This window comes from Talpa occidentalis, unplaced genomic scaffold, assembly GCF_014898055.3.
Source record: "Talpa occidentalis isolate TD23 unplaced genomic scaffold, MPIMG_talOcc4v2.1 talOcc4.11, whole genome shotgun sequence".
Lineage (NCBI taxonomy): Eukaryota > Metazoa > Chordata > Mammalia > Eulipotyphla > Talpidae > Talpa > Talpa occidentalis.
The window spans coordinates 32,282,486-32,307,542 of NW_023601104.1; the positions used below are offsets into that span (position 1 = coordinate 32,282,486).

A 25,057-nucleotide genomic window follows, 5' to 3' on the forward strand; every position below is an offset into this window, starting at 1 on the left:
AAAAGTCGTACTATTCTTTAGGCCTTCTGGATCTTTTTAGTTGAAGAAATCCTGAGGTTGTAAGCTATTCGAAATTATCTGTTTACATCAAAATTTTCTCCATCTTGTGTTGGCAAAATAACAGAAATAAATTGTATGCTGTCATGGGTGTATGACTGCAGTTATTACCTATAATTCTGGAGTTCATAATTTGCCTTCATCAAAATAGTCTCATCATTTTCAGTGTTGATTTATATATAAATACATGAAAGTATATGTAAGTTATATATATAAACTCGTATTATTTATATATAATTCAACATATTAAACCACACTAAAGTCTTAAAATTTACATTTATTTACATATCAGCATTCAATTTAAGGTTGCATATTTTAGGCTGCTGAAAATAAATTTGAAAATCTTTGGCATAGAGTATTACCTCTCCCTAGGGTTTTTGCTTTTTAACAAGAGTAAATCCTCTATTTAATTAAACCAAAGGAGTTAGACTCTATTAAGGGATTTCAAGCATGAGTGGACAAGGAGAAGAGGGATTTGGGCGATGTAGGAAGAGAGGTTTTGCACTGCCCTGGAATCATCCCAGGTCAGCAGCCACTTGCTAACTAGCTAGCCTACTCCCTGATATGGTCCAGACCCTTTGCACTTTGTGACTTGCGTTTTGAACTTGAGTTTTGGTGTTTGTTTTATCTCTATACTAAAATAATGTGTTTTTAATCTCAAAATTCCACTCTGAGAGCCAAAAATTAGGTAAATGGAGGAGCTTGAGTGAGCTCTGTGATAGCTTTATGGTATAATAGGCCTGTGACTAGAACTGCGTTTCAATACAATCAGATTCCACTGTATTTTATTTTATGAATTTATAACAAATTATTCTGAGAAGTGGCCCATAGATTTCATCACACTGTCAATGGAGTCCACGATCATCCCCAACTCCCATATACACACATAAAGTTAGAAGTCTATGATACAACTATTCTTTCACACAAATATCCAGTATTGGGTAAAGTATATATACTAGAATAGAGTAGTAGCCTAAAAATCCTTCATTCTTTATAGAGGAAAGATCCCCTCTTAGTAGTTGGTCCAGGAAACCTGCCAAAAAGTGGAAATATCTAGACTTACATGAGATTTTTCCTAAGAATTACATCTTCTTGAGTAAAAAAAAAAAAAAAGAAGAAGAAACTTCATGCTTTCATAAAACCACTGTTTCTTTTCTATTGCAAGAAGGAAAATGAAACAGCTACAGAAGTGGTAATGCTTGCAATATTATAGTTAAGTGTTCTGTTTAAAATGAAGCAAAGGAAAATACAACAGTAAAGAGCACAATAGCATTAGCCACAAGAGAAATGGGTCTAATAGAGTTGTTTTCTTCTTAGCCTAGGTTAATTATCTACTGAGAGGTACTTGAGATGAATAAATACTATTGCTGTGTTCTTCAATATCCTAACCCATTGTACCTTAAACTGTACTTGAATTCAAGAATACATTCCTAGCCTTTTAAAACCTCTTTGCTAGACTAGAAGTAAGTACCCATAGACTCAAGTGGTTTACCCTACGCTTGAAAAAAAAAAAGGCATAACCTCTGAATTAGAATGTGTAATATAAACCCAGGAGATATTTTTTGGAGATCTTATTCATTAGGCTATAAAGTTGGAACAATATGCCCCCAAATACCCAATTTATCTAGTCTTTTGGTTTCCACTTCTACTTTCAGTGACAGCCAGAATGAATCTGTGTGGTTGGCAACTAAGGGATCTGAAAGTAGCCATGCACACTTTATTGGAAAGAACCATAGATCAAGACAAGAGTCAGAAGACATGGGTGCTCACCTGTGTCTGCTGCTGCTCTAGTAAGTCAAGTCATCATAGGCACATCACTCTGTCCTTACAGGCTGGGATTTCTCATCTATACACTAAGAAGACAAATTGGCTTGTTCAGTCATCCTTTGGGCCACAGTCCTGATTGTGTGGCTCCCAGATTAATGTCTTTTTGGAGACTTGTGGAGATGAAGTTGTGATCAGTGTAACTGATGGATGGAGGCAAACCTTAAACAGGCCTTAGAGGAACTGATGGACATGGCTGAAAGGAGAAGTAGCATATGCTTTAAGCACTGAAAGCAAAACAAGCAGAAACAGAGGTGAAGAATAATGACAGTAATGGAGGATGGCTTAGAGCTTTGCCTGATCCTCTCGAATTTTTATGAAGGGAAAAACCGAAAGATGTGGTTGGAAGTATAGGGGCCAATTGATGGATGGCCTTGAATGGGTCACTGAAATCTGATTGTGTCATCTCAGTCCAGAGCATAAAAAGAAGGGTTTAAGGCAGGCAGTTTCTGAAATGAGATGACTTCTTCAGAAGCTCTAACTGAAGGGCAGTTGTAGAATTCTCTGAATGACCTCTCTCCCTTGATATCCTCACCGGTTATTAAACTTTATTTCCTTTTCCTTTAGCTATAAAGTTTTCTTGAATGGCATTATCTCCTGAATTCCTTAGATGTTCACTAAAACTGCCTAGAGGCAGCACCTGTCCCTGACCATTTACATATGACTCCCTGTCCCTTGCATATGAATGGGCACTCTGAACTGGTCAGTCTAGTTGGGTGGCTGTAATTTCCTCTTAAACCCTCTTACTTTCTGTACTCATGCTCAATACACCCCTGCCATCTAGGAGTCTACTGTAACTCTATCCCTAGGCCCCACATCTCACCAACATTAGTCAAAAGCAGGACTTGTAGGGGAAAGAGTGTGGATGCAAGAGCAAAGGGTAGGTAATAGGAGGCATTAACACTTTTAGCCTTCTCCTCTCCTTGCCTCCCCACCCCGCATCACCCCCTTCCTCATTGCCAGTTACCAGCCTCCTCCCCCAATCTCAACTTCCCACCAACCCCCAGTGATCCCATCTACTCATACAAATAAATGCCAGGAGACTACCTTAGTCCATGAGATTCCTGAAATATGGGTGCTTTTTCAAACATACCTATTTAAGATCATTGGGAGAGAAAAATAAAGTGGTATTTATGGGATAAGCTTTTTTCTTCCTGGCTTTCCCCTTCATATGGCAAGAAGTTAAAATGTCCAATGTGTTTTTATTTAGAACAGGAATTAAGAAAGTGAATCTGCTGGGATTGGGCTGGTAATAACTTAGTAAAATAACTGGGTGGAAAGACTAGGTCTACAGTGAAATGCTGAACAGACAGCCCTCCCATAAGAGGTAGCTAGCTGCCTTAGCTCTAGCCTTGTGTCTGAATTTTACAAAGAAATTGGAAACTTATAATCATATTTTGGTGAAATCTCCTGTTTTAAATGTTTGCTTATATAATTTAATAAACCCTGTATAGTCCAAGGTCAGCAGTTTGCAGCTAAAAGTTCCTACAGTACTCTCACTTCAGTGCAACTCAGGGGATGACCTTAGACTTTATAGGATTAGGGATTTGACTCTGTCAAAGTTAATTGGGCCTTCTCCTCTCACAAGAGAGTGGGATGCAGCCAAACTCACAAAAGACTGATGTATAAACTGGAATGCCACTTTTTTCTAAAGAGAACATTAATGATCGAGCAGACCTGGATGTTCTAGTCAGCCTGATCTGATGAGCATATTGTATCCTTGTTGGAAAGCCACGTAGAATGTCCAGTTAGAAGACTACTTAGTGAACAAGAAAACTGACTATGGGTAGTTAGTTGGATGATCTTCATGGTGAGCAGTGTCACATATTTATAGTCGGATGCATCCATTTGTGAAGATTCTCCTGCCAAAAGAGACATGAATACCACCCTTGACATGAGTGCTTTGTAGACACTGAGAAATTTCGACTTTTCTGAATCAAATTTTTATGATAAGTAGTACAATCTGCTTGGAGTTGTTTGTGTGGATTATGTTGTATGATATTGAGCTTTTTCTAATCATGATCACATTCATCCCAGTGAAATGAGTGATGTTACCCCCATCTTACTGAAAAAGAAATTGCAGTTGAGAGAAATTAAGCCATACAATCAGTAAATGGTAGCATCCACTTCAAACCCAGGTCTATCTGAGAGCCTGTGTTATGAACCACTGCCTTCCTTCACACTAATTTCCCCCTACAAAAGACCACTTTCTTTCAGCTGAAATCTAGTTTCTCTAACAATACTAATTAGACGACATTCCAATATGTGGGCTGCATTTTTTTTAAATCAACTTCTACACGGAGCCAATCACACTGATCATGTATTTACTTTTCCAGATTAATACTGAAGAGATGGGAACAGGGGTGTCTTTTTCTTGTCACCACTCTGTACTTCTTATATAAGTACTTGTACTCCCCAGAGGAGGAAAGAAACCTTGACTAGAAGAAACTAGATGCATCAGGAGAAAGAGAAGCGAGAGGAAACCAGTCCATAATGAAAAGTATTCCTGGGGAATTTCTTGGGTGATACATTATTTCAGGTAATCTTCACAGTAATCCTACCAGTTAAGTCTTCCAATTTATATTTGGAGAAACTGAGGCAACAGTGATTAAGTAATACAACTAGAGATCAAAGGGTCATAATTCAAACTCAGCCTGTCTGACTTCCAAGTTAACATTCTTAATCCTTATTCTATACAACTTCCAAGTGACTTTGAGGTTCAGAGTTTTGACTTACATCCAAAAGGTAGATTTGGGATCCAACCAAAAATTGCTTTCTTGATGACCAAGGAATTTGATGAAGAAATATCTCTGCCTTGGTCTGGGAATAAAAGTAAAAGATCAAACTGCTTAGTAAGAGGCTACATTAACTCAAGGATTAGAGCAATAAGAGAAGGTGGCACTCCCATCCCATCCACTTTATTGAGAAATAATTGACACGTAATATTGTATAAGCTTAAAATGTATAATGTTATTTGATACACAGCATATAATATGCAATGATTGCCATAATTAGGTTAACACTTCTCTCACCTCACACAATTGTTTGCTGTATTTTAAGAACATTTGTTATCTACACTCTAAAGCTAGTACTTTTTTTTAAAATAAATTTTATTTTTATATTCCCCATACAATTGCAATCCCCTTATTTTGACCCCAATCCCTCCCCTCCCCCGCCCCTCACTCCCCATAGAGTGTCTCTGGTTCATAGTTTTTTGTTGATTTTGATTTTCACTTTCTTATAGTTATTCATTTTCCTGGTCCCTTATTTAAGTTTTCTAGATTCCTGCTATGAGTGAGACCATCCGGTATTTTTCTTTTTCTTTCTGGCTTATTTCACTGAGCATGATCCCTTCCAGCGCCATCCATGTTGCTGCAAATTGCATGCTGGGTCATATGGAAGCTCTATGTTTAGTAGGTCCAGAAATCCCCACACAGCTCTCCATAGTGGTTGGAGCATAAAGCTAGTACTTTTAAGATGGAAATTTCCCTAGCTAGACTGTAAACCCTTTTTTTCCAGGGCATAGCTCCAGCATCAAGCATAATGCCCAGACTGGTCAGAATCCAATATAAATGTACTGTTGATTGTGTGCATGAGATTAATGACTTTGAGTAACAACTCATTAAGGATCTCAGTAATTGAATTAAGCTATGTCAAGTTTATTTATATCATGAAATATTATTGTACCTCATTTGACTACATTTGCAAAACATTCTTCTTTTTGGCCATAAAAATGCCTTTCCAGATCTCTTCAGGTAGAATAAATTTCCTTTTTCCTAGACACCATTGTATGTTTTTTAAAGCTTTTACATGCTATGCCTTGAGTTTACTGAGCAATGTTAAAGAGCACTTGAACAAATAAAATGACATTTCTGAATAGGAAAATTGATTCTAATAAGGATGTCATTTTTTTCCCAAACTAAACTTTTTTGTTGTTTTTAGAGAGACTTTAATCAATCTTAAAAGAGAAGACTATTGAGAAAATTCTTACATCAGATGCATAAACATTAACAAAAATTTGTTAAGTGTAATTTCCATTTTTGTGAGATATGAAATAATTAGAACAGATCTTGATTTTCAGAAGTGAGTGAAGGAGATAAACTCACCACACACTGAAGTACATGACAATATAGACTGATACTAGTTTACATTTAAATTGATGTGCTGCTATCACTGCTGCAGACTGCTTTCCATCTCAGCCAGGGAACTAACCCACACATGGCGCATCAGACCCCTCCTGTCTTGCCCACTGCACCTCTTAACAGTGTATTTCATTAAATCTGCCTGTTCTGCTCCCCACTCTTTCCCTTGTGAATCTCTCACTCCCTTTGCCCCCTGTACCACTGGCCTACACTCCAATTCTTGTATGCATAAATAAATAAAAATAAATCATTAAAAATAAAAATAAATTGATGTGCAAAAATAAAAAGTACAATAAGGACTGAGAAAGCACTATTTTTTCCCCTGGAGAAAAGATGTATAGTAAGCACTATTGATTTTCTCTTGAAATATTTAGAGTCAGTTATGTAAACATTCCCTAAGTTAAATAGGAAGGGTGTAACTTTCCAAGAAATTCTTAATAGAGATAAGAAGAATTTACCAAAACTGATAAAAAGGCCCAAACTAATTTTTATATCTACTGTAATTTCAATCAAAATTCTTATGGATTTTATTTGGTTTGTGTGGAATATTAATTCTTTTCAATCTGCCAATATGCATTATCATGAAAAATAAATGGGCAAAGGCTTTATTGTTTTCCTAAAGGTTAATGAAGGTTAACCTTTCCTACTACTCATTCCTACTATTCATTAAAACATTTCATATAAAAAATTTCATATAATTACAATCATTATAATGGCATTCTATAGGTAGAAAAATTAACACAGATCAATGGAATAAAAAAATGGAGCTTTGATGTTGACCTTAGTATAAAAAATAACTTGGAATTAATAAAGGTGGCACTGTAAGTCGGCGGAAAGGGAAGCCTTGTTAGATGAATGCTGTTGGATCATTTGGGGGAAGATTAAGTCAAATCTTTTTTTTTTAAGACTTATTTTATTTATACAAGAACTGGAGTACAGGAGGGTGAGAGAATTCACCAGAGAGAGCAGGGAGCAGAACAGGCAGATGGACCAAAAACACTGCTGAGGGGAGCAGGGGCGAGGCAGAAGAGGTCTGCCACGCCACGTGGGTTTTTCCCTGGCCAGCTGGGAATCGAACCCACACTGCAGAGGCTGCAGACAGCTTCACAGCGCTGCACTCAACCTGCTGCGCCACCAGGGAGGCCCAGATTAAGTCAGATCTTAACCTAACATTCTACACCAAAGAAAACTACAGGTGGATTAAGGTAAAAGTTAGAAAAAGAAAACATAAAAAGAGAACAATTTTTCAAATTACTCTAAAGAAGCTTTACTGACAACACTGTAACTTCATACATGCTAATACTCCTCATTTCAAAAAAAGTCCATGTTTATCTTGGACTTCATGCCTGGATCTGTCATTAACTTCTATGCAATTTTTGGGCAAATCAAAAATTGCTTGGGCCTTGGAACATTCGTAAATTTGAGGCATTGAATCAAAATCATCTCTAAGAGCTCTTCCAGTTCTGACAATTCATAATTCTGAGAAAAACCCATTTCCCATGGTTCCTTTCCTTTCCCATTTATGATCACTAACACATGACATGTTAAACAGAAAAGCAGACCAGGTGAAACTGTTTTTTTCCTCTGATTGTGGAAATACAATTCATATTTGGTATGAATGAGTTTTATTTTCCATGTACACATTTGTTGAGTACCTATTATGTGTGTTATCACTTTTAATACTCAAAGCATGACAGAGAGTTTATCACCCCTAATTTATAGATAGGAAACTCAGGATCATAGAGGTTCTGAAATTTGACCAAGTCATATAATTCAAACAGAATTTGACCTATATTTTCTTTTGATAGTCTGATTTAGCGTAGGAAAATTATTCCAAGAGAAATTGTACAAAAGGGCGAAAACACTGACACACACATATGATAGTAACATGATGTAATGCTGCTTACAAATCAGTTTCTTGACTAAGTGAGTAGCGTATTTTTTTAAATGGGCTTCATTTATATTTGGGGTTAATTCCTTCATAAAATTAAGCAAAACTACTTGAACTCTCAGTGCTCCTAGCCTTCTTTCAGGTTGCTTAGGCATCCCTTCTGTAGACTTTACTGATACAGCATAGAAATTATGGCAAAGCCCAGTGGAGCCATTGAAGTAAAAGTCTCAATACTGCTCAGGAAGGGATGCCAAATTAAATAAAAAGAGCCCCAGCAGTTCTGCTGCTGCATGCCAACCCAACTGCTGGTATGAGGTAAATGAGGACCAAACTTCATTTCACTTGTGACCCTAGCCAGTATTTAAGCAAAAATGCCTAGAGACTGGCATGCTGTTCTATAATAAGGGAATAAATAGCAATAGCAAAAATAATTATAATAAACAATAAACTCATTCACAAAGTCTTTCTGAGATTGTAACTGAAAGTACCATTTAAACTCATTTCTCTCATGTATCCTAAGTAAAGGTTAAGACAGTAGATTCTGTCTAAGCAACAGTTTGTAATATATAACCCTAAGTTTACACAAGAAAGTCTAGGTGCTCTAGTTGCTCTTCCTTTTTCCATGTCTTGTGATGATGTTTAAATGGGAATGTGCTATGATACTCACCAGTATTCAAACATCACAAGCGAAAACAACTTGTTTTATTCCTTCTTGTCCGGGATGGAATGATGTGGGTAAATTGGTCAGTACTTCATTATTCCCTAGTGATTATTTTTCCAGAATTTTTAGATGTTGACTGGAATACCACAAGTAAATATACGGAGGGAAAAAAATGTAAGAAGAAATAATTAGATTACTACTTGTCAGCCTGACTCCATCAAAAAAATTCTGAGACTACTGTGTTCAGAATTGAAAAGAGTTTTATGTAAACCCAAATTATCATGTATCTTTTAACTTTACAGAATGGTCTAATATTAACAAATTATAATAATGTAATTGTTAGCTATGTAATACTCCTTAGATCAATTTTTTCCCCAAAATGTATTCTAAAGAATGTATTCTAAAGAATACATTTAGAATGTATTCTAAAACATGTCTGTTTCTTGGGATGTTATAAAGGAGAGTTTTGTGGCTCCATAAAATTAGGAAATACTGGTGCATTTCTAACTTACAGTTTTCAAATCCTCATTTTTTAATTTATGTTTCTATACAATGTTATTCCTATAGGCTTTACATTTGACTTTCTTTTCATAAACATATTTCCTTTCTTATTTCTAATGCCTCATCTTTACTGATCTTTGTGTAATTCCACTTTGTGCCTTGGCCATTCCATTTAAAAGATACAGTGCTCTTCAGATTCTCTGTTTCTTCTGTGACCTTTTGTAGGCTATATGTTTTTTTTTTTTCTTTTCATCTAAGTTGTTGCATTTATTGGTCAAAAAATGCAGTCAAATTATTCCCTTATTATCATTTTAACATTTATTTGAAATGTAGTTAAATATTTTCTTTTATTTCTGTTGGTAATTTATAATTTCTCTTTCTCTTGATCACTCTGGTGGGGGGGTTATATTCTTTATTCTCTTCGTTCTAGTTATTTTGTTTATTTTACTCTTTTTAAAAGCTTCTTAAGGTAGACATTTAGATCAATTATTTTAGATTTAGATCAATTATTTTCTATAAGGCATTTAGACCAATACATTCTCCTCTATAAAATGTTTCAGCTGCATCCCACAAAGTTTTGCAACTCGTATTTTCATTATCATTCTGTTCAAATCATTCAGTTCAGATTCCCCTAGTGATTTTATTTCTTTAACTCATGGGTTACTTAGGAGTTTGTTGTCATTTCTAAATATTTGTGTTTTTAAATTTTTTCTTGTTATTGAATTCTAATTTAATTCCACTGGGGTCACAGAACATGCTCTGTAAGATTTAAATCTTTTGCAATTGAGACTTTATTTTATGACTCAGGGTATATTTTGGTGAATGATACATGTGTTATTTGAAAAGAAAATGTATCTTACAGTTGGTTATAGTGTTCTATAAATACCTATTAGGTTAAGGTGGCTGATGGTGCTGTTCAGATCTTCTAGATCCTTGCTAATTTTTAAAATCTGCTGTTCTACAAATTACTTAGAAATGGGTTTTAAAATCAATTCTGATGGAATATTTGTCTATTTCTTCCTTTAGTTCTGATAATTTTTTTCGTAGAATGTTGCTAAAGGCATTCATGTTTATGATTGCTACGTTTTCTTGCCTAATTGACCCTTTAATTTATCTCTGCTTTTTAATTAGAGTGTTTAGTTCGCTTCCATTAATGTTTATTGTTGACATGGTTTGATTTAGGACAACTTTTTTTTTCTTTGTGTTTCCTATTTGTCCCGATAATTTCTCTCTCTTTTTTCTGCCTCATCTAGGGTTACATGATATTTTAAAAAGATTTTAATATTCCATTTTAAGCTACACATTTTTATTATTTTTAATGGTTGCTCTAGGGATTACAATGTGCATCCTTAACTTACTAGAATTTCATTGAGTTAATGCACCAGTTCACAAGAAATGTAAGAAACTTAAGACTATAGAACTCCATTTACTTCCACAACCTCTGTGATAATTGTTGTCTACAATTTATATATATTATAAACTATATAATAAGTTACAATTTTTTGGCACTAAGCCATCAGTTATCTTTGAGAAAAATTAAGAAAAATATGTAGTTTTTTATATTTACCATTGACATCTGAGTTTTCATCTTGCATTATTTTCAGTCAGCCTAAAGAATTTTCTTTAAGCATTTCTGGTAATTCGTCTGTTGGCAATACATTATCTTCTTTTGTCAAAAAAAGTCTTCACATTGCCTTGATAAAGAAATTTAGGTAACTAGGTTTCTTCTTATTCGTGCTTTAAAGGTCCATTTTTCTGATGAGAAATCAGTCATCATGTAGTTCACTGATCTTCTGGATGTAATGGGACTTTTTTTTATCTGATTGTTTTCAATATTTTCTCATTGTTTTTGTCCACCTGATATTTGTTTAAGATATGATCCTGAGTGGTTTTCTTCAAGTTTATCCTGCCTGGGCTTCACTGAGCTTCTAGGATCTATAAATTTATATTTTGCATAAAATTGGGTAACATTTTGGTCATTATTTCTTTAAATATCTTTTTCCATATTTCTCTCACTCTTCTGGGACTTCAATTATAAATTATACAATCACTGAAAATGTAATCTTTTCAAAATATTTTTCCTTTATGTTCTTCAGATTTGATAATATATGTTGATCTCCAAGTTCACTACCCTTTCTTCTGCACACTGTTCTGTTGTGAAGCCTATACATCACAGTTTGAGCATAAATTCTTTGTGACTGATAAGGCAATTCTACAATGTCAGGTACCTACACACTTTGTATCTTATTGATCTGTCCTCTTGAACAGAGAATTTTTAATCTTGTGATCCAAGATGGCCGCTGTGCTCTTACCATTATGTCTGTATTCCAGCCAAGTAGAATCACTATGATTTCTATATCACTGGCCAGAAACCTTGTCACAAAGACATAGGAAGCTACAAGGAAGGCTGGGAAACATAGTTTCTGACATTCGCACATTAAAGGCCAGCCATACCTGCCATTCTATACCATGCTATACCTGCCATTCTTTGTCTGCCTGTCTTGAATTATGTAAGTTTAGAATAATGAAATGCTTTCAGGAACAGATTTTTACATAAAATTCAGCTGTCCTACAGATAATAATAGCCCTGTTTTACAAAGGATAAAATTGAGACTTAGAGAAGTTAAATGACTTAGCCCCTGCACACTACTAATTAAAGATAGAGCTAGAACTAAAATCCAGTGCTCCAACTCCAGGATGTTTGCTTTTATGTTATAGATGCCTCTCTGGGGGTCCGGGGTGGGGGTACTGTTTCTTCCAATTCCAAAGAATACTGGTAAACCTTAGTCTGAGAGAAAGGAAGACTCCTATTGTAACTACATTAAATCATACTTGGAAAGGAGGCAGAAAGGGGATACACAGGGTTTTAGTCTGAGGATATGAAGGTAGAGTTGATGACTTGAGCTGTGTTTGGCTATAAAGATTCAAGGTCCATCCATCAGTGACCTGCATTTTAATTAGATTTATACTCTAAGAATTTTCCTTCCTGATCTTTACTTTCTCCATCCATAATATGTGGGACAGTATTGAGTCAAGTTTTCTGAATATGGTCATGTAGGATGCACATAAATTTTTTAAAAATTCATGGATCAGAAGATTCTGGAGCAGAGTAGAGGGCTGCAGCTTAGCTCTAATCCTAACTCCTCTAAACTCTCAGAAACATTTCAATATACTATCAAAATACTGGGATTCTCAAAAGAACTACAAAATCTGGAAGGAAGTCAACCAAGCAAGCATCTTTATCTTTTTTCTCTTTTAGCAGGGAGACTTGGAAGAAACAAATAAAATTGGAAGTAAATAATGTGTCTGGGAGAAGTGAAGTCTTTAGCACTCCACTGCAGTGTTCCAAAGCTCTTGGGGAGGGATAGCCTCACCCTCACCCTGATATAGGGTATTCACCAATCTCAGGAGAGGAGAACCTACAGAGTTTAACAAAGACTGCATGCATCCTAAAATGGAGGTTTGCCCCACCCTAGCCCTTCAGTGACAGAAAGATGAAGGAAGCCAGAATACCCAATTTTCATGGTAGAGAAAACATCCTAGTACTGAATAATGGGCAAGGAGATATATCAGAGCAAGAAGAATAGCTGGACAGAGCTGCCCAAGTACATGCAAGGGAAAACAAAATAATACTATGGTCACCATAGCAATTCATTATACATATTCAGTATTTTGCCTACAGGTAACAAAAGGGGGAGGGAGAGAGGAAGAGAGAAATTATAAGGAATTTTCTCAAAGTTTCTCCATGTTATAGTAAAGCTTTACAGGAACATGAGATGATAACGTAGGATGAGCTAAAAAAGGAGGTTGCAGACATAAGTAAACAAACTAAATACCAAAATACTTTATGAAACTATAAATAAACTATAAATAGAAAAATAGATACTGCTGAATACTGAAATACTGCCATGGAAGAAGACTGTAAGTAAGTAAATGCAGAGGAAAAAGATAAAGGAAATTGACTAGAATTTAGTAAATATACATATTAGTTTGTTACAGGCTAAACTCTATAAAAATAAATCCAAAATATAATGCCTTAGACAAATTATTTTCCACTCACAAAACAGTCCACTGGGGAGAAGTCCAAGGCTGGCAGGGCAGCTGTGCTCCATGAAGTCATCTAAGATGTTTCCTTCTATCTGGATACTCCATCTTCTCATTCCTGTGGTCCTAGGATGTTGCCATTCTTATGATCAAAGCTAACTCTTCTCCATACACATGTTTCAGCCCATCGGGATAAAGATCATTCAGGGCAATCTCTCTTAAGAAGATGACCCAGTGGTTACACATTCCACTTCTACTCACCTCTTACTGGCCTGAGTTTAGTCACGTGTCCATGTTTAGCCAAAGGAGATGCTGGGAAATGTAGTCTTTAGCTGGATAGCCATGTGTTCAGCTAAAACTCAAGGTGTGCCTTTCTAAAAGAAATCAGGAGAAAATGAGTAACTACCACAATATGAAATATAAAGATGAACCAACATTTAAATTTTAAGGATACTTGTTAACCCTGAAACAGAGAATCCAGCAATTAAAAGAGAAGATATATTCAGTGATATGATGTATGAACATTTCCCACTATAGAGTAAAAAAGAACTATATCTGCAGGTAGAAAGAAAACACTGAATTCTAGGAAAATTTGATTTAGAAAATTTAACATAGAGGTATTTCCTAGTTAAACACCAAACTTAAAGATGCAGACTATTTCAGACACCCTGGCAGAAAGAAAAATCACCTACAGGGGCAAAAAGTCTGACTGGCTCACATTTCACAATATTCATTGTAGAAGACAATAGTACAGTCTACAATGTTAAAAGAGAGGATGATCCTGATGTAAGTCAAGTATAAAGGCTGAGGGAAGTAAATTATGCTTGATATCCAAACCCAGTCAATTAAGAAATCAATGAAAATAAAGAACTCATGTACAGAGAAATTATGACAAAAGGACTGTTGATGTACTTTGGATCTGTTTACATGTAGAATTGATACTAAACATAGCAATTATTGTTTCAAAATAGAATGTGAATATTGTAAATCTGGACAATGTAAAAATAATAATATAATTTAAAAATTGGGAAATAAGAGACAGGAGATGGGTGTAGCAAGTAAGTTCTAATGTTCTAGGCTTTTGAAGCTAGGATATGTTATCCAACACAAAACATGCTTTAAAAAAACTTAATGTTTTTCATAATCATTTATTTAACTATGCAGCAGGGCCCACAAACTACTGCTCAAGGGCTAACTGCATGCTTTTGTAAACAAAGTTTCTTTGGAGCACAGCTTCACCCATTTATTTGTTTACATATTGTTTTTATCACTTACCAGCTATAATAACCGACTTGAACAGCCTAAAATATTTAGTATCTGGGCTTTAAGAAAATATTTACCAACCCTTGCAGAATAATCTTTTTTAACTCACAAGAATCTTGTGGCAAAGAACTATTTATTTTAGGTTTAATAATTTGTTGAGTTTAATTCCCTTTACCCTCCTATTAGATTCATGTCAAATTAGGTTTAATAACGTAATATAAATCTTATTTTTATAAAACAAGATATCAATCACTCCAGAGACGTCAGGGATAATAAATAACCTAATGACATTTGGTATGGTTTCTTAAACTTTCATCTATGTGTTTTTCTGCATTATTTGGAATCTTTATAATGAGTACATAACATTTTTACCAGAATACTAAAACAGAATGGTTTTTCCATTGGAAAACACTGAAAGCAAATATACCAATACATTTGCAATGATTAATTCTGCCTGACAGGAGTATGATTGCTGTTTTCTTCTTCAAGCTTTTCCTTTTTTTTTAATTTGAAAAAATTTTGAGCTCTTATAGAAAGTTTAGGCATAAAGCAACAGTTTTGGAAACAGCGATGAAGTATCAGATATCAAGGATATTGCTTTATTTATAATATGATATTTCATATCATATTATACAAGCTAAAAAGCATGTTTCTAGCATAAAATATAAAGCATGACATAAAGGAGAAATCAGAAGAGCAATATTCGACTTCTGTTAGGCAATCAACATAATCAGAAAGCTTCTTTAATTTGCATTAACCTCAACCTGCCTCTCCAGTGCATCCTCACCCTACTCTTTCAATACACACTTCATACTCCAGCCATAAAGAGCCCCTTACCTTTGATGAAATCTTCCTGCATTGGGGAACTATTTTACTTTGCTGCCGCCCTTCTTTCCATCTATAATTGCATCCTCTTCTCCACGTGATATAATTCAATGCTTCCTTTAAGATGCAATTTAAATATCACTTACTACAGTCTATCTCAACCTTGGCTGCACATCACAATCACCTAGGGAGTTTTATAAAAATACTGAGGCCCAGGCTCCAGTCCAGTTATTCTGGTTTAATTGCCCAGGGCCAGAGCCCAGGCAGCGGTATTTTTAAAAAGCTCCCTGAGTGATTCCAATATACAGCCAGGGTTGAAAGTCATTGCAAAACCTTCTGAGATACCAGCAGGCAGAGTTAATTACTCCCTCTTCTGCGTTCCCATAGCCTTTAGCTTTTCCATTGCTCATGAAATTTAATGCTTATTGTATGAAAGTTAGTGTTATATAGTAAATGCTCAGTAAATGCTGAGGGTTATACTCCTCTCACCAATCTGTGAGTGCAGAAATGGTTAGCCTGCCTTGCCATGGGAATGTGGCAGCAGAATGGGTTGATGTTTCATGTCCCCTACACACACACACACACACACACACACACACACACACACACACACACCCTCACTATCTTTTTAGCATAGTCTTTGGGTCTGGCTTTTACATTATTGGGGTTGGTACAATTTAAAGAATTAAAGAAACCAACCTTATGAACTGTTGACTACCTAACAGAATCCTGATATCATCTGCCTTCTGGCCTCTCCTCTGTGTCATACTTTACATTGTTTTTTCTGTTTGATCCTACTACTTGGGCTTTCAAGAGCAGGTTGTCAGGTGTACTTTGTCAATGGCTTTCAGAAAATCCAGATAAACTATTCTCTGTGCTGCGAAACTGCCAAACCTATATTTTACACATTCACAGTACTTGACAATTTTATTTAAGTTGAATCTTTCTTTCCTCCTTCCTCCAATTTACTTTTGCCTCACTGACCCTGCTATCAATCACACTGGAGGAGAACCTACCATTTTTGATAATGGATGTCTTCAGCTTTGTGTGTGCCCTCTCTGGAGCATAGTCCCTTGGGTGATTAACTCAAGCTCCCTGACTAGGAGGAGGTCCTTGAAGGTACTGATGGCTGAAAGTTTAGGTGGAGCAAGGAGAGCTGAGGATGAGGCAAAGAGACCTGGAGGATGCACGAGACCCAAGTTTCAGAAAATACCATGTGCGTGAGATGTTCCTGTTAAGACAAGACCAGTCACACTTCCTTTTCCCCTTCCCATTCATCTGGAAGGAAACACAGATTGCACTTATAGTTACTCTTTCTCAGTAAAAATCCTGCTTATAGTCATGTTAAACTGACTCCACTAAATATCATCAAAGGGTTCGTGTTGGTGAGATGGTAGCTGTTTATAATTCCCCTTCAGCACCACATCCTGGTAGTGGGGATCCCAGTAACAGTGTTCAGACAGACTTTTCTTAGCTATTTATTTTGCAAAGTGATTTTCTCCTCCCAGTCTTGAGGAAACTTTCCCTTTCTTTTTCTTTAAGGTTACCATGAACTTGATAAGCAATAAAATGTGGTACAACTAAGTGCAGCGACAAATTTCACTAATGTAAAATCAGATTAACCTTAAAATTGAGTAATCTGGGTAGACTGAGTTTACTATGTGACATGGAACAAATCCACAAACCTTTCTGTCTTGCTTCTTTATTAGTTAAATAGCACACCATTACCTAGTTCCCTTGGAAGTTATGCAAATTAATTAATGTTTGGAAAATGACTTGAGAATTTAAATCAGTCTATAAATACCAAACAGTTGCATCTTCCCTGCTGAGAGGGCCCAGGTAATTCATAACCTCATATAATAAAGGTAAAAATAGTGTGCTTGGGCTACACAATTAAATGTGATTTATGTGCGATACATATAATCTTTAAAATCTAAAACCATTTAATAGAAACAATTCATATTTCACAACTATAATAAAAGTATTTTATGGCTTTAGAGAAAGTAATCATCTACTGTAACTGATCTAGACATCATTCTTTAACCATTTCTGGAATTTGCAAGAGTCTACTCAGAGTTCACCTTTAACCTGTTAATATTGACTGGTATATTTATCGTTAAATTCTCTCAGGTTTTGTTTTTATCCTCAAAAATAACATTTATTTCCTGGGAAATGTGCCTTTACAAAACTTTACTGTATTCAAAACCTCCTCTGTCAAGATTTAGCACTTTTATATTGTAGTCATTAAAATTGAACAAAATCTTAATAGTTCCTTTATGAACTACTATATGGATTCTGCATAGTGGAAATCACAACATGTTAATTGGATTTAATTAACTATTTTAAATTACACCAACTCCTGACAGTAGACAATAGCACCGGGTACTCATGAGCAATAAAATTGGAACTGATATTGCTACTTTATTAAAACTTAATGAAACCATTCATAATCTTATTTATTGTTTACAAGAAGGAAACTGTGTTCATTGTGAAGGCAAAAATGTCTGCTGAAAACAATTTTTTGCTAATCTAGGTGAAGGTTCAGAAGTTAATCAAAGGGTCCACCATATCTAAACTCACAGTTCCACCAACCTATCGTCGAATAAATTCCTATTTCAGCCCCATACCAGTCCTACGAGTGGATGCCAATAAAGGTTAGTGATTCAATAACTTATTTTGTGTGTTTAAATATGTAAGAGAAAGAGCATTGAAGTGAGATTGGGGACCTGAATCTGAAGAATTAAATTCTGGCTCAGCCAGTAATTCTCCTTGGTGAACTCAGGTAAGTCAAATCCTCAGTCTGCCCGAGGACTCACGTTTGAAAAACAGAAGTTTGGACTAGATGACCAACTAGCATTACTTTCCATCATTCTATGGATTTAATATTGATTTAGATGTTGGCGATACATATTAAAATTATTATTGTGTTTAAGTGATATTAGAATTTTTCAAGCATCTAAGAAGATAGTGTTTGATGCTATTTCTGGCAGCATTTAAATTTTTATTTCAATATGCTATTATGCAAAAATATAAAGTCAGAACTCATGTAATTAGCATTTAAACCATGCTTATCTTCATGTAAATTCCAGTCTTTGAGAAATCTGGCATTTCTTGCCCAAAAATAGATGACTGGATCAAGAAGATGTGGTACATATACACAATGGAATATTACTCAGCATTCAAAAAGATAAATATATGCAATTTGCAGCAACATGGATGGAGCTGGAAGGGATCATGCTCAGTGAAATAAGCCAGAAAGAAAAAGAAAAATACTGGATGGTCTCACTCATAGCAGGAATCTAGAAAACCTAAATAAGGGACCAGGAAAAAGAATACTATAAGAAAGAAAAAATCAAAATCAAAATCAAAAATCAAAAATCAAAATCCCCAAACAACTATGAACCAGAGATACACTATGGGGGGGAGGGGGGAGGAGAGATTGGGGTCAAAATAAGGGGATCTCAATTGTATGGGGAATATAAACATAAAATTAAAAAAAAAGAAATCAGGCATTTCTAGTTTTTAAAAGCTAGAAGATAAGGTCATATCATCTTTATTTCAGTATCTCCAGTGTGTACAACCACATCAAACATTTTGGAAATACTATATTTGGTTGAATGAATACATAAATGAAAAGTGAATGAGTAAGGACTGAGAGTCCTAAGTGTAAATCTCATATGTATCGCTGCTGCTGCTTAATTTAACTGTCTGAAGTGTTAAAGAATGTTTAAGTGGATCCTCTTTTGGATCGCAAAAATAACCAAGTGTTATAGTCTTTAATTATCCCTATCTCACTTTCTATCTCTTGCCTGAAGTAATTTAAAGTTGGTTCTCAAGGGTTCTTTGGGCATCTGGAGAGTCAAAATCTACGTCTTGCAACTTGGGTAATCCTTTGCCTGCTGACCTGGTGTTAGAGGGATGGCAAAATGCAAAAGAACCCAGTATAAGTTTCTTAATCTGTTAAGCTTCCACAACTACAACAATTACTTTCCTACTGATAAGCCAATATTGCTCAGAAATCTGTATGACATATGCTTTCAGTTAGTTTACATAATATTTACTCCCTGGGAATATTAAGTAACTCCAGCAAGTTTTCTATTTCTTGCTTTTTTTTTTTTGAAAATTGAATTAATTTTTATCAAAGGAACACTGATTTATATCATCATGTATCATTTAGGGGTATAGTTTCACACCTCATCAGATATATGTTACCACATCATGTCTATAATCCTCCACCTGAGGCCATTGGATTCTCTCTGCCCTTTTCTCCTCACCCGTACCTTCACCAGTCCTCGCTAGCAGCTTCAATTCTACAGTCATATTTGATTTTTGTCTGTTCCTTTGTTATGTCTTTTTATTTCCACATCTGAGTGGAGTCACCCAATATTTGTCTTTTTCCTTCTGACTTATTTCACTTAGCTAATTCCCTCCAGTTCAAACTATGTTGCTGCAGATGGCAAGGTTTCAATCTTTTTTTTTTTTTAAAGTTGAGTAGTTTTCCATTGTGATTATGTACCACATCTTATCCTACTCATCTGTCCTTTGGCATTTTGTTGTTCCATAATTTGATTATTGTAAATAGTGCTGCAGTGAAAATAGTTGTGCATATATTTTGGCATTCTTCAGATAAATACATAAGAGTGGATTTGCTGGATCATCTGGTAGATCTATTTTAAATATTTTTTTAAACTTCCATACTGCTTTCCACAGGGATTGGACTAGTCTGCATTCCCATCAACAGTGTAAGAGGTTCATTTTTCTCCACACCCTCACCAACACTTTCTGTTTCTGGTCTTCTTTGATATGGATCATTCTCATGGATGTTAGATAGTATCTCATTGTGGTTTTGATTTAAAATTCCTCATGATAAGTGATGATGAGCATTTTTCATATGGCCGTCTCTATGTCTTCTTTGGAGAAGTGTCCACTCAGATCTTCTGCCCACTTTTTCACTGGTTTTCTTTTTGTTAAGTTGTATGAGTTCTTTTGTATATCTCGGATATAGCTCCTTGTCAGATATTTGATGTGCAAATGTTTTCTTCCATTCAGTAGGGTGTCCTTTCACTTTAATAATGGTTTCTTTAGCTGTGCAGAAATCTTTTTCATTTGATGTGTGGTTCCATTTGTATATTTTCGCTTTTGTTTTCCTTGCCATTGGAGTCAGTTTCATCTTCTTAATCTGATATCACAGTGTTTTGTCTATGTTTTCTTCTAAGTATTTTATGGTTTCAGGTCTTACATTAAAGTCTTTAATTCATTTTTATTTAATTTTTTATACGGTGTGAGGTAGTGGTCTCCTTCATTCTTTTGCAAGTGACTGTCCAGTTTTCCCAACACCAATTGTGGAAGAGAATTTTCTTTCTGCATTGTATATTCTTAGCTCCTTTGTTATAAATTAACTGTCCAAATAAGTGTGAGTATATTTCTGGACTTAATACCATTTGTGTCTCCATATTTAGTCCAATTATCATACTGTTTCAGCTACTATAGTTTATAGTATAATTTGAAGTCTGGAAGTGTGATACCGCTGCTCTTTTTTATCAGGATTTACTGTTTGGGATCCTTTGTGATTTCATCTAAATTTCAGTAATATTTGCTCTATTACTTTAAAGAATGACATTGGAACTTTGATAGGGATTCCATTGAATCTATGTTTTGCTTTGGATTGGATGACCACTTTAACAATGTTAATTTTTCCAATCTGACATCATGGAATCTCTTTTCATTTCTTGGTGTCATCTATTTCTTTTAATAATGTCTTATAGTTTTCATTGTATAGGTCTTTCATCCACTTTGATAAATTTATTCCTAGGCATTTAATTCTTTTTGATGCAACTATAAATGGGACTGTTTTCTTCATTTCTTTCTCTTTGAGACTGTTGTTTGTGTTTAGGAATGTGAGAGATTTTTGTGGCTTACCACTTCAGATTTATGATTTCTTAAAGTTTTTTTTTGTGGACTCTTTAGGGTTTTCTATGTATATCTCATGTTTGCAAAGAGCAATAGTTTTACTTCTTTCACAATTTGGGCTTCCTTTTATATCTTTCTCTTACCATATTTCTCTAGCAAGGACCTCCAGTACTATATTGAAAAATAGAGTTGAAAGTGGATATCATAATCTTGTACCTGATCTTTGAAGAAAAGTACTCAGTTTTCACCATTGAGTGTGATGTTAGCTATGAATTTGTCATACATGGCCCTTATTATTTTCAGGTGTACCTCTCTATTCCTTTTTCTGATAATTTTTATTATAAAAGGATGTGCATTATTGTCAAATGTTTTCTTAACATCTATTGCTATGGTCATATGATCTTTTTTTTTTCTTTTGTTGATGTAATAAGTTTGCATTGACCAGTTTGCATATGTTGAACCATATTGCATCTCTGGAATAAATATGCTACTTTGTCATGATATGTGATCCTTTTAATGTATTGTTGAATTTGTTTTATTAAGATTTTGTTGAAGATTTTTGTGTCTACATTCATCAAGTGTATTAGTTTAGAGGTTTTTTGTAATGTCTTTGTCTGATTTTGATATCAGAGGAATGTTGGCCTCATTAAATGTGTTTGAAGCATTTCTTCTCACTCAGCTTTTTTGGAAGAGTTTGAAAAGGAGAGATACTAGTTTATTTTTGAACATGTAGTAGAAAACATTAGTGAAAGCATATGGTCTTGGGCTTTTGTTTTTTGGGAGACTTTTGATCACTGCTTCAATTTCCTTGCTTATAACTGGTCTGTTCAGGTTTTCTATTTCTTCTTGATTCACTCTTTGAAGGTTGTATATCTCTAAAAATTTATCCATTTCTTCTTGGTTGCCCAATATATTGGCATAAAGAAATTCATGCTAGTTTCTTATGATCCTGTTTCTGAGCTGTCTCTGGTAACTTCTTTTTTGTTTCTGATTCTATTAGAGTTTTCTCCCTTTTTTTCTTAGTGAGCCTAACCTGGAGGTTTGTTTATTTTATTTATCTTTCAGAGAACGAGTATTTGGCCTCATACATTCATTTTTTTATTTCTATTTCATTTATTTGTGCTCTAATTATTATTATTATTGTATTTCTGGTGGCTTTTGGTTTCACTTGTTCTTCTTTTTCTAGTTCCTTAAGGTAGAAAATTATTTATTTGAGATCTTTCTTGTTTCATGATATGGATCTGTGTTACTATATATGTCCCTCCTAGTATTACTTTTGCTGTGTCCAATAGGTTCTACTAGCTAGTGTTTTCATTTTTGTTTGTTTCCAGGTATTTTTAAAATTCTACTCTGACCAGTAGCATGTTTGGTTTCCACAAGTTTGAGGTCTGTCCTGCCTTTTTTTTTTTTTTGGTGGGACCCTCGCCGGTGGCCAGGGAACGAACCGGCGCTGCAGAGGCTGCGGGCAGCCTCGCAGCCCAGCGCTCAACCGCTGCGCCACCAAGGGAGGCCCTGTCCTGCTTTATTTTTGTGGTTGATTTCTAGATTGATACCATTGTTGTCAGAGAAGTCACAATGTGATTTCACTCTTCATTAATTTATTAACATTTACTATGTGACCCAACATGTGGTCTATCCTCGAGAATGTCCCATGCATATTTGAGAAGAATGTGTTGCCAGCTGTCTCAGAATGCAATGCCCTGTAGATGTCTATTAAGTCCATCTGATCTAATGCCTTGCTTTAAGTTGCTGTTTCTTTATTCACTTTCTGACTGGTTGATCTGTCCATGATGTAAGAGGGTTGTTGAGGTTTCCTACTACTATTATCTTGCTGTCAATCTCTATTTTGAGGTTTGTTAATGGTTGCTTTATACATTTTGATGCTCATATGTTGATGAATGCATTCCTGATTCATCATAATTGATCCATAAATCATTGGATAATCTTTATCCATATTTCTTGTCACCTTTTACAGCTGGAAGTCCATTTTATCTGATATAAGTGTGTTTGACCCTGCCCTTTTTTTGGGGCACCAGTTGCTTGTAGGAATGTTTTCAAACCATTTACTTCAAACCTATGTTTATTGTTTGAGCTCAGAAACAGTGTCCTGGAGATAGCAGAAAGTTGCATTTTGTTTTCTAATCCAACTAGCTGCTCTGTGTCTTTTAATTGATGAGTTAAGTCTATTTACCATTGATATGAGGGCTTACTACTGCCATTTTGTGTGTAGTTTCTGGTTCTATTTATTTCCTTGTTGAATTTTTTGTTGCTTTCATTTTTGTTGATTTATATAGGAAACTTCCTTTCAACATTCCTTGTAGGGGAGCTCTAGTGTTGGCAATGTCCTTCAAAGTCCTTTGTTTATCTTGGCAAGCATTTATTTTTTTTTCATATGCTTCCTATCTGAATGAGAGTTTTGCAGAATATAGTATTCTTGGCTGGCAATTTTTAATCTCTGAATATTTTGAATATATCATCCCATTTTCTCCTGGTCTATAGAGTATTTGCTGAAAATCTGATGAAAGCATGATGTGAACACCTTTATAAATTACCTACATTTTTCTTAACCACCTTCAATATTCCTCTTTGTCTTGAACTCTTGGTAGTTTTACTACTATGTGTCTTGGTTAGGCGTCAATGCATTTAGGTGACAATTATGGTAACTATTATAATGACTTCCGTTACATCATGGAAATATACATTTAGGTGGCTATATTTAGTTCTTTCCCCAAGTTTGGGAAAGTTTTCCTCTACTATTTCTTAAGCTCTCTATTCCCCATCTCTTTTCCACTTCTGGGAGATGTATTATCTTTTATGTTGCCTTTCCTATTGGAGGTAGATCATACTCCAAGTGCTTTTTCTTCTCCTTCTAGTTCTCAAAAAAACTCCAAAACTTTCAATTCTATTCTTTTTCAATGGTTATGAATATAAGTCTTATAGTACACAAACTAAATTTCAGTTCAGGCCTTATGTGACCTCAGAGTTGTTCTTTCTGATTATAGAATAGACTCTAAACTTTACAAACAAGGTCTGGACCTTACCTCCATTGACATCTCACTCTGCTTTCTCTGTACTCCAGATAAATGGCACTTCTCTCTATCCTTACTAGGGCAAACACATCAGGCTTTTACAATGCCTCACTTCTCAAGCATCTGTGTTTTTCCTTCACAGATGATCACAATTTGTAATTATAATTTATTTGTGAATTCATTTAATATCATCTCTATACTACTAGAGGGTCCCTGATGTCTCTCTATCCCCAGCATCCAAGCATAGTTCCTGACACATAATAGGCAGTTAAAAAATATAGGCTGAAGAAATGACAGAATAAATAAACTTCTAATTCCTAATTGATTCAACAAGAAAATAAATGTTCAGAAGATTTAAAGACACAATGGCATTACAAATAATTTTCAAAAACAGGTAAAATCATGACTCTCATGCCAATATAAAATGAACACGTCAAAATATCTTGCTTATTTAACCTGCCAGTTGAAAGAGAGGGTCTATAAGATGTCACAGCTGTTAAAAATACAAAACATGTTACAAATGTTTTAAAGGAAAATCCAAAGAACACATACTTGTAGATCAGGAATATTGAAATAAATCAGTGAATTGATACAAAATTGGCTTTTCTGTGAGAAGGAAGAGTGTCCATTCAACAGAAAAAAATTATTTTCATATCTACGAATGACTTATTTTCATTACAATCAGTTTTTTAAATAAATCAATCTTAATCTTTACAGAGTTGTGAAGATTTTACTTTTGACTGCTCAAGTACTACTTTCAGATAATCTCTGAGACTCTAACTAATTGTTAGACCAGTCAAAGAATCTAGAAGGGTAGAAGGAAATTTTTCTTCCATTACATTATGGAAATATATTGAATTAGAAGGAGCTCTATTTCTCACAAGTGCAAAATATGTGTAATTCTTGGAAA

General features: G+C 35.0%; 1 protein-coding gene and 2 long non-coding RNA genes across 12 annotated transcripts in view; 1 reads left to right on the plus strand and 2 right to left on the minus strand.

The window, feature by feature from the left end:
- IQCH (IQ motif containing H) overlaps positions 1 to 25,057 on the plus strand; it is a 207,870-nt gene that overhangs the window by 41,723 nt on the left and 141,090 nt on the right. For 8 of the 10 annotated variants that reach the window (XM_037502778.2, XM_037502779.2, XM_037502781.2 and 5 more), the window contains one exon: positions 17,742 to 17,862. In XM_037502778.2, the coding sequence (XP_037358675.1) occupies positions 17,742 to 17,862 (121 nt within the window). Of the gene's footprint in view, positions 1 to 4,217; positions 4,421 to 17,741; positions 17,863 to 25,057 lie in introns of those variants that run through there. The other 2 variants (XR_005123663.2, XM_037502784.2) reach the window with 2 other exon arrangements.
- Positions 4,640 to 10,674, minus strand: LOC129144770 (uncharacterized). The gene is made up of 3 exons (XR_008549334.1): positions 10,644 to 10,674; positions 8,582 to 8,711; positions 4,640 to 4,701 (listed from the first exon to the last, which is right to left on the minus strand). It is a non-coding gene; the product is annotated as an uncharacterized LOC129144770 (long non-coding RNA).
- Positions 13,387 to 25,057, minus strand: part of LOC129144769 (uncharacterized) — a 48,285-nt gene continuing 36,614 nt past the window's right edge. Inside the window, exon 4 of the long non-coding RNA XR_008549333.1 lies at positions 13,387 to 13,494. This is a non-coding gene — a long non-coding RNA (uncharacterized LOC129144769). The remainder of the gene's footprint in view (positions 13,495 to 25,057) is intronic.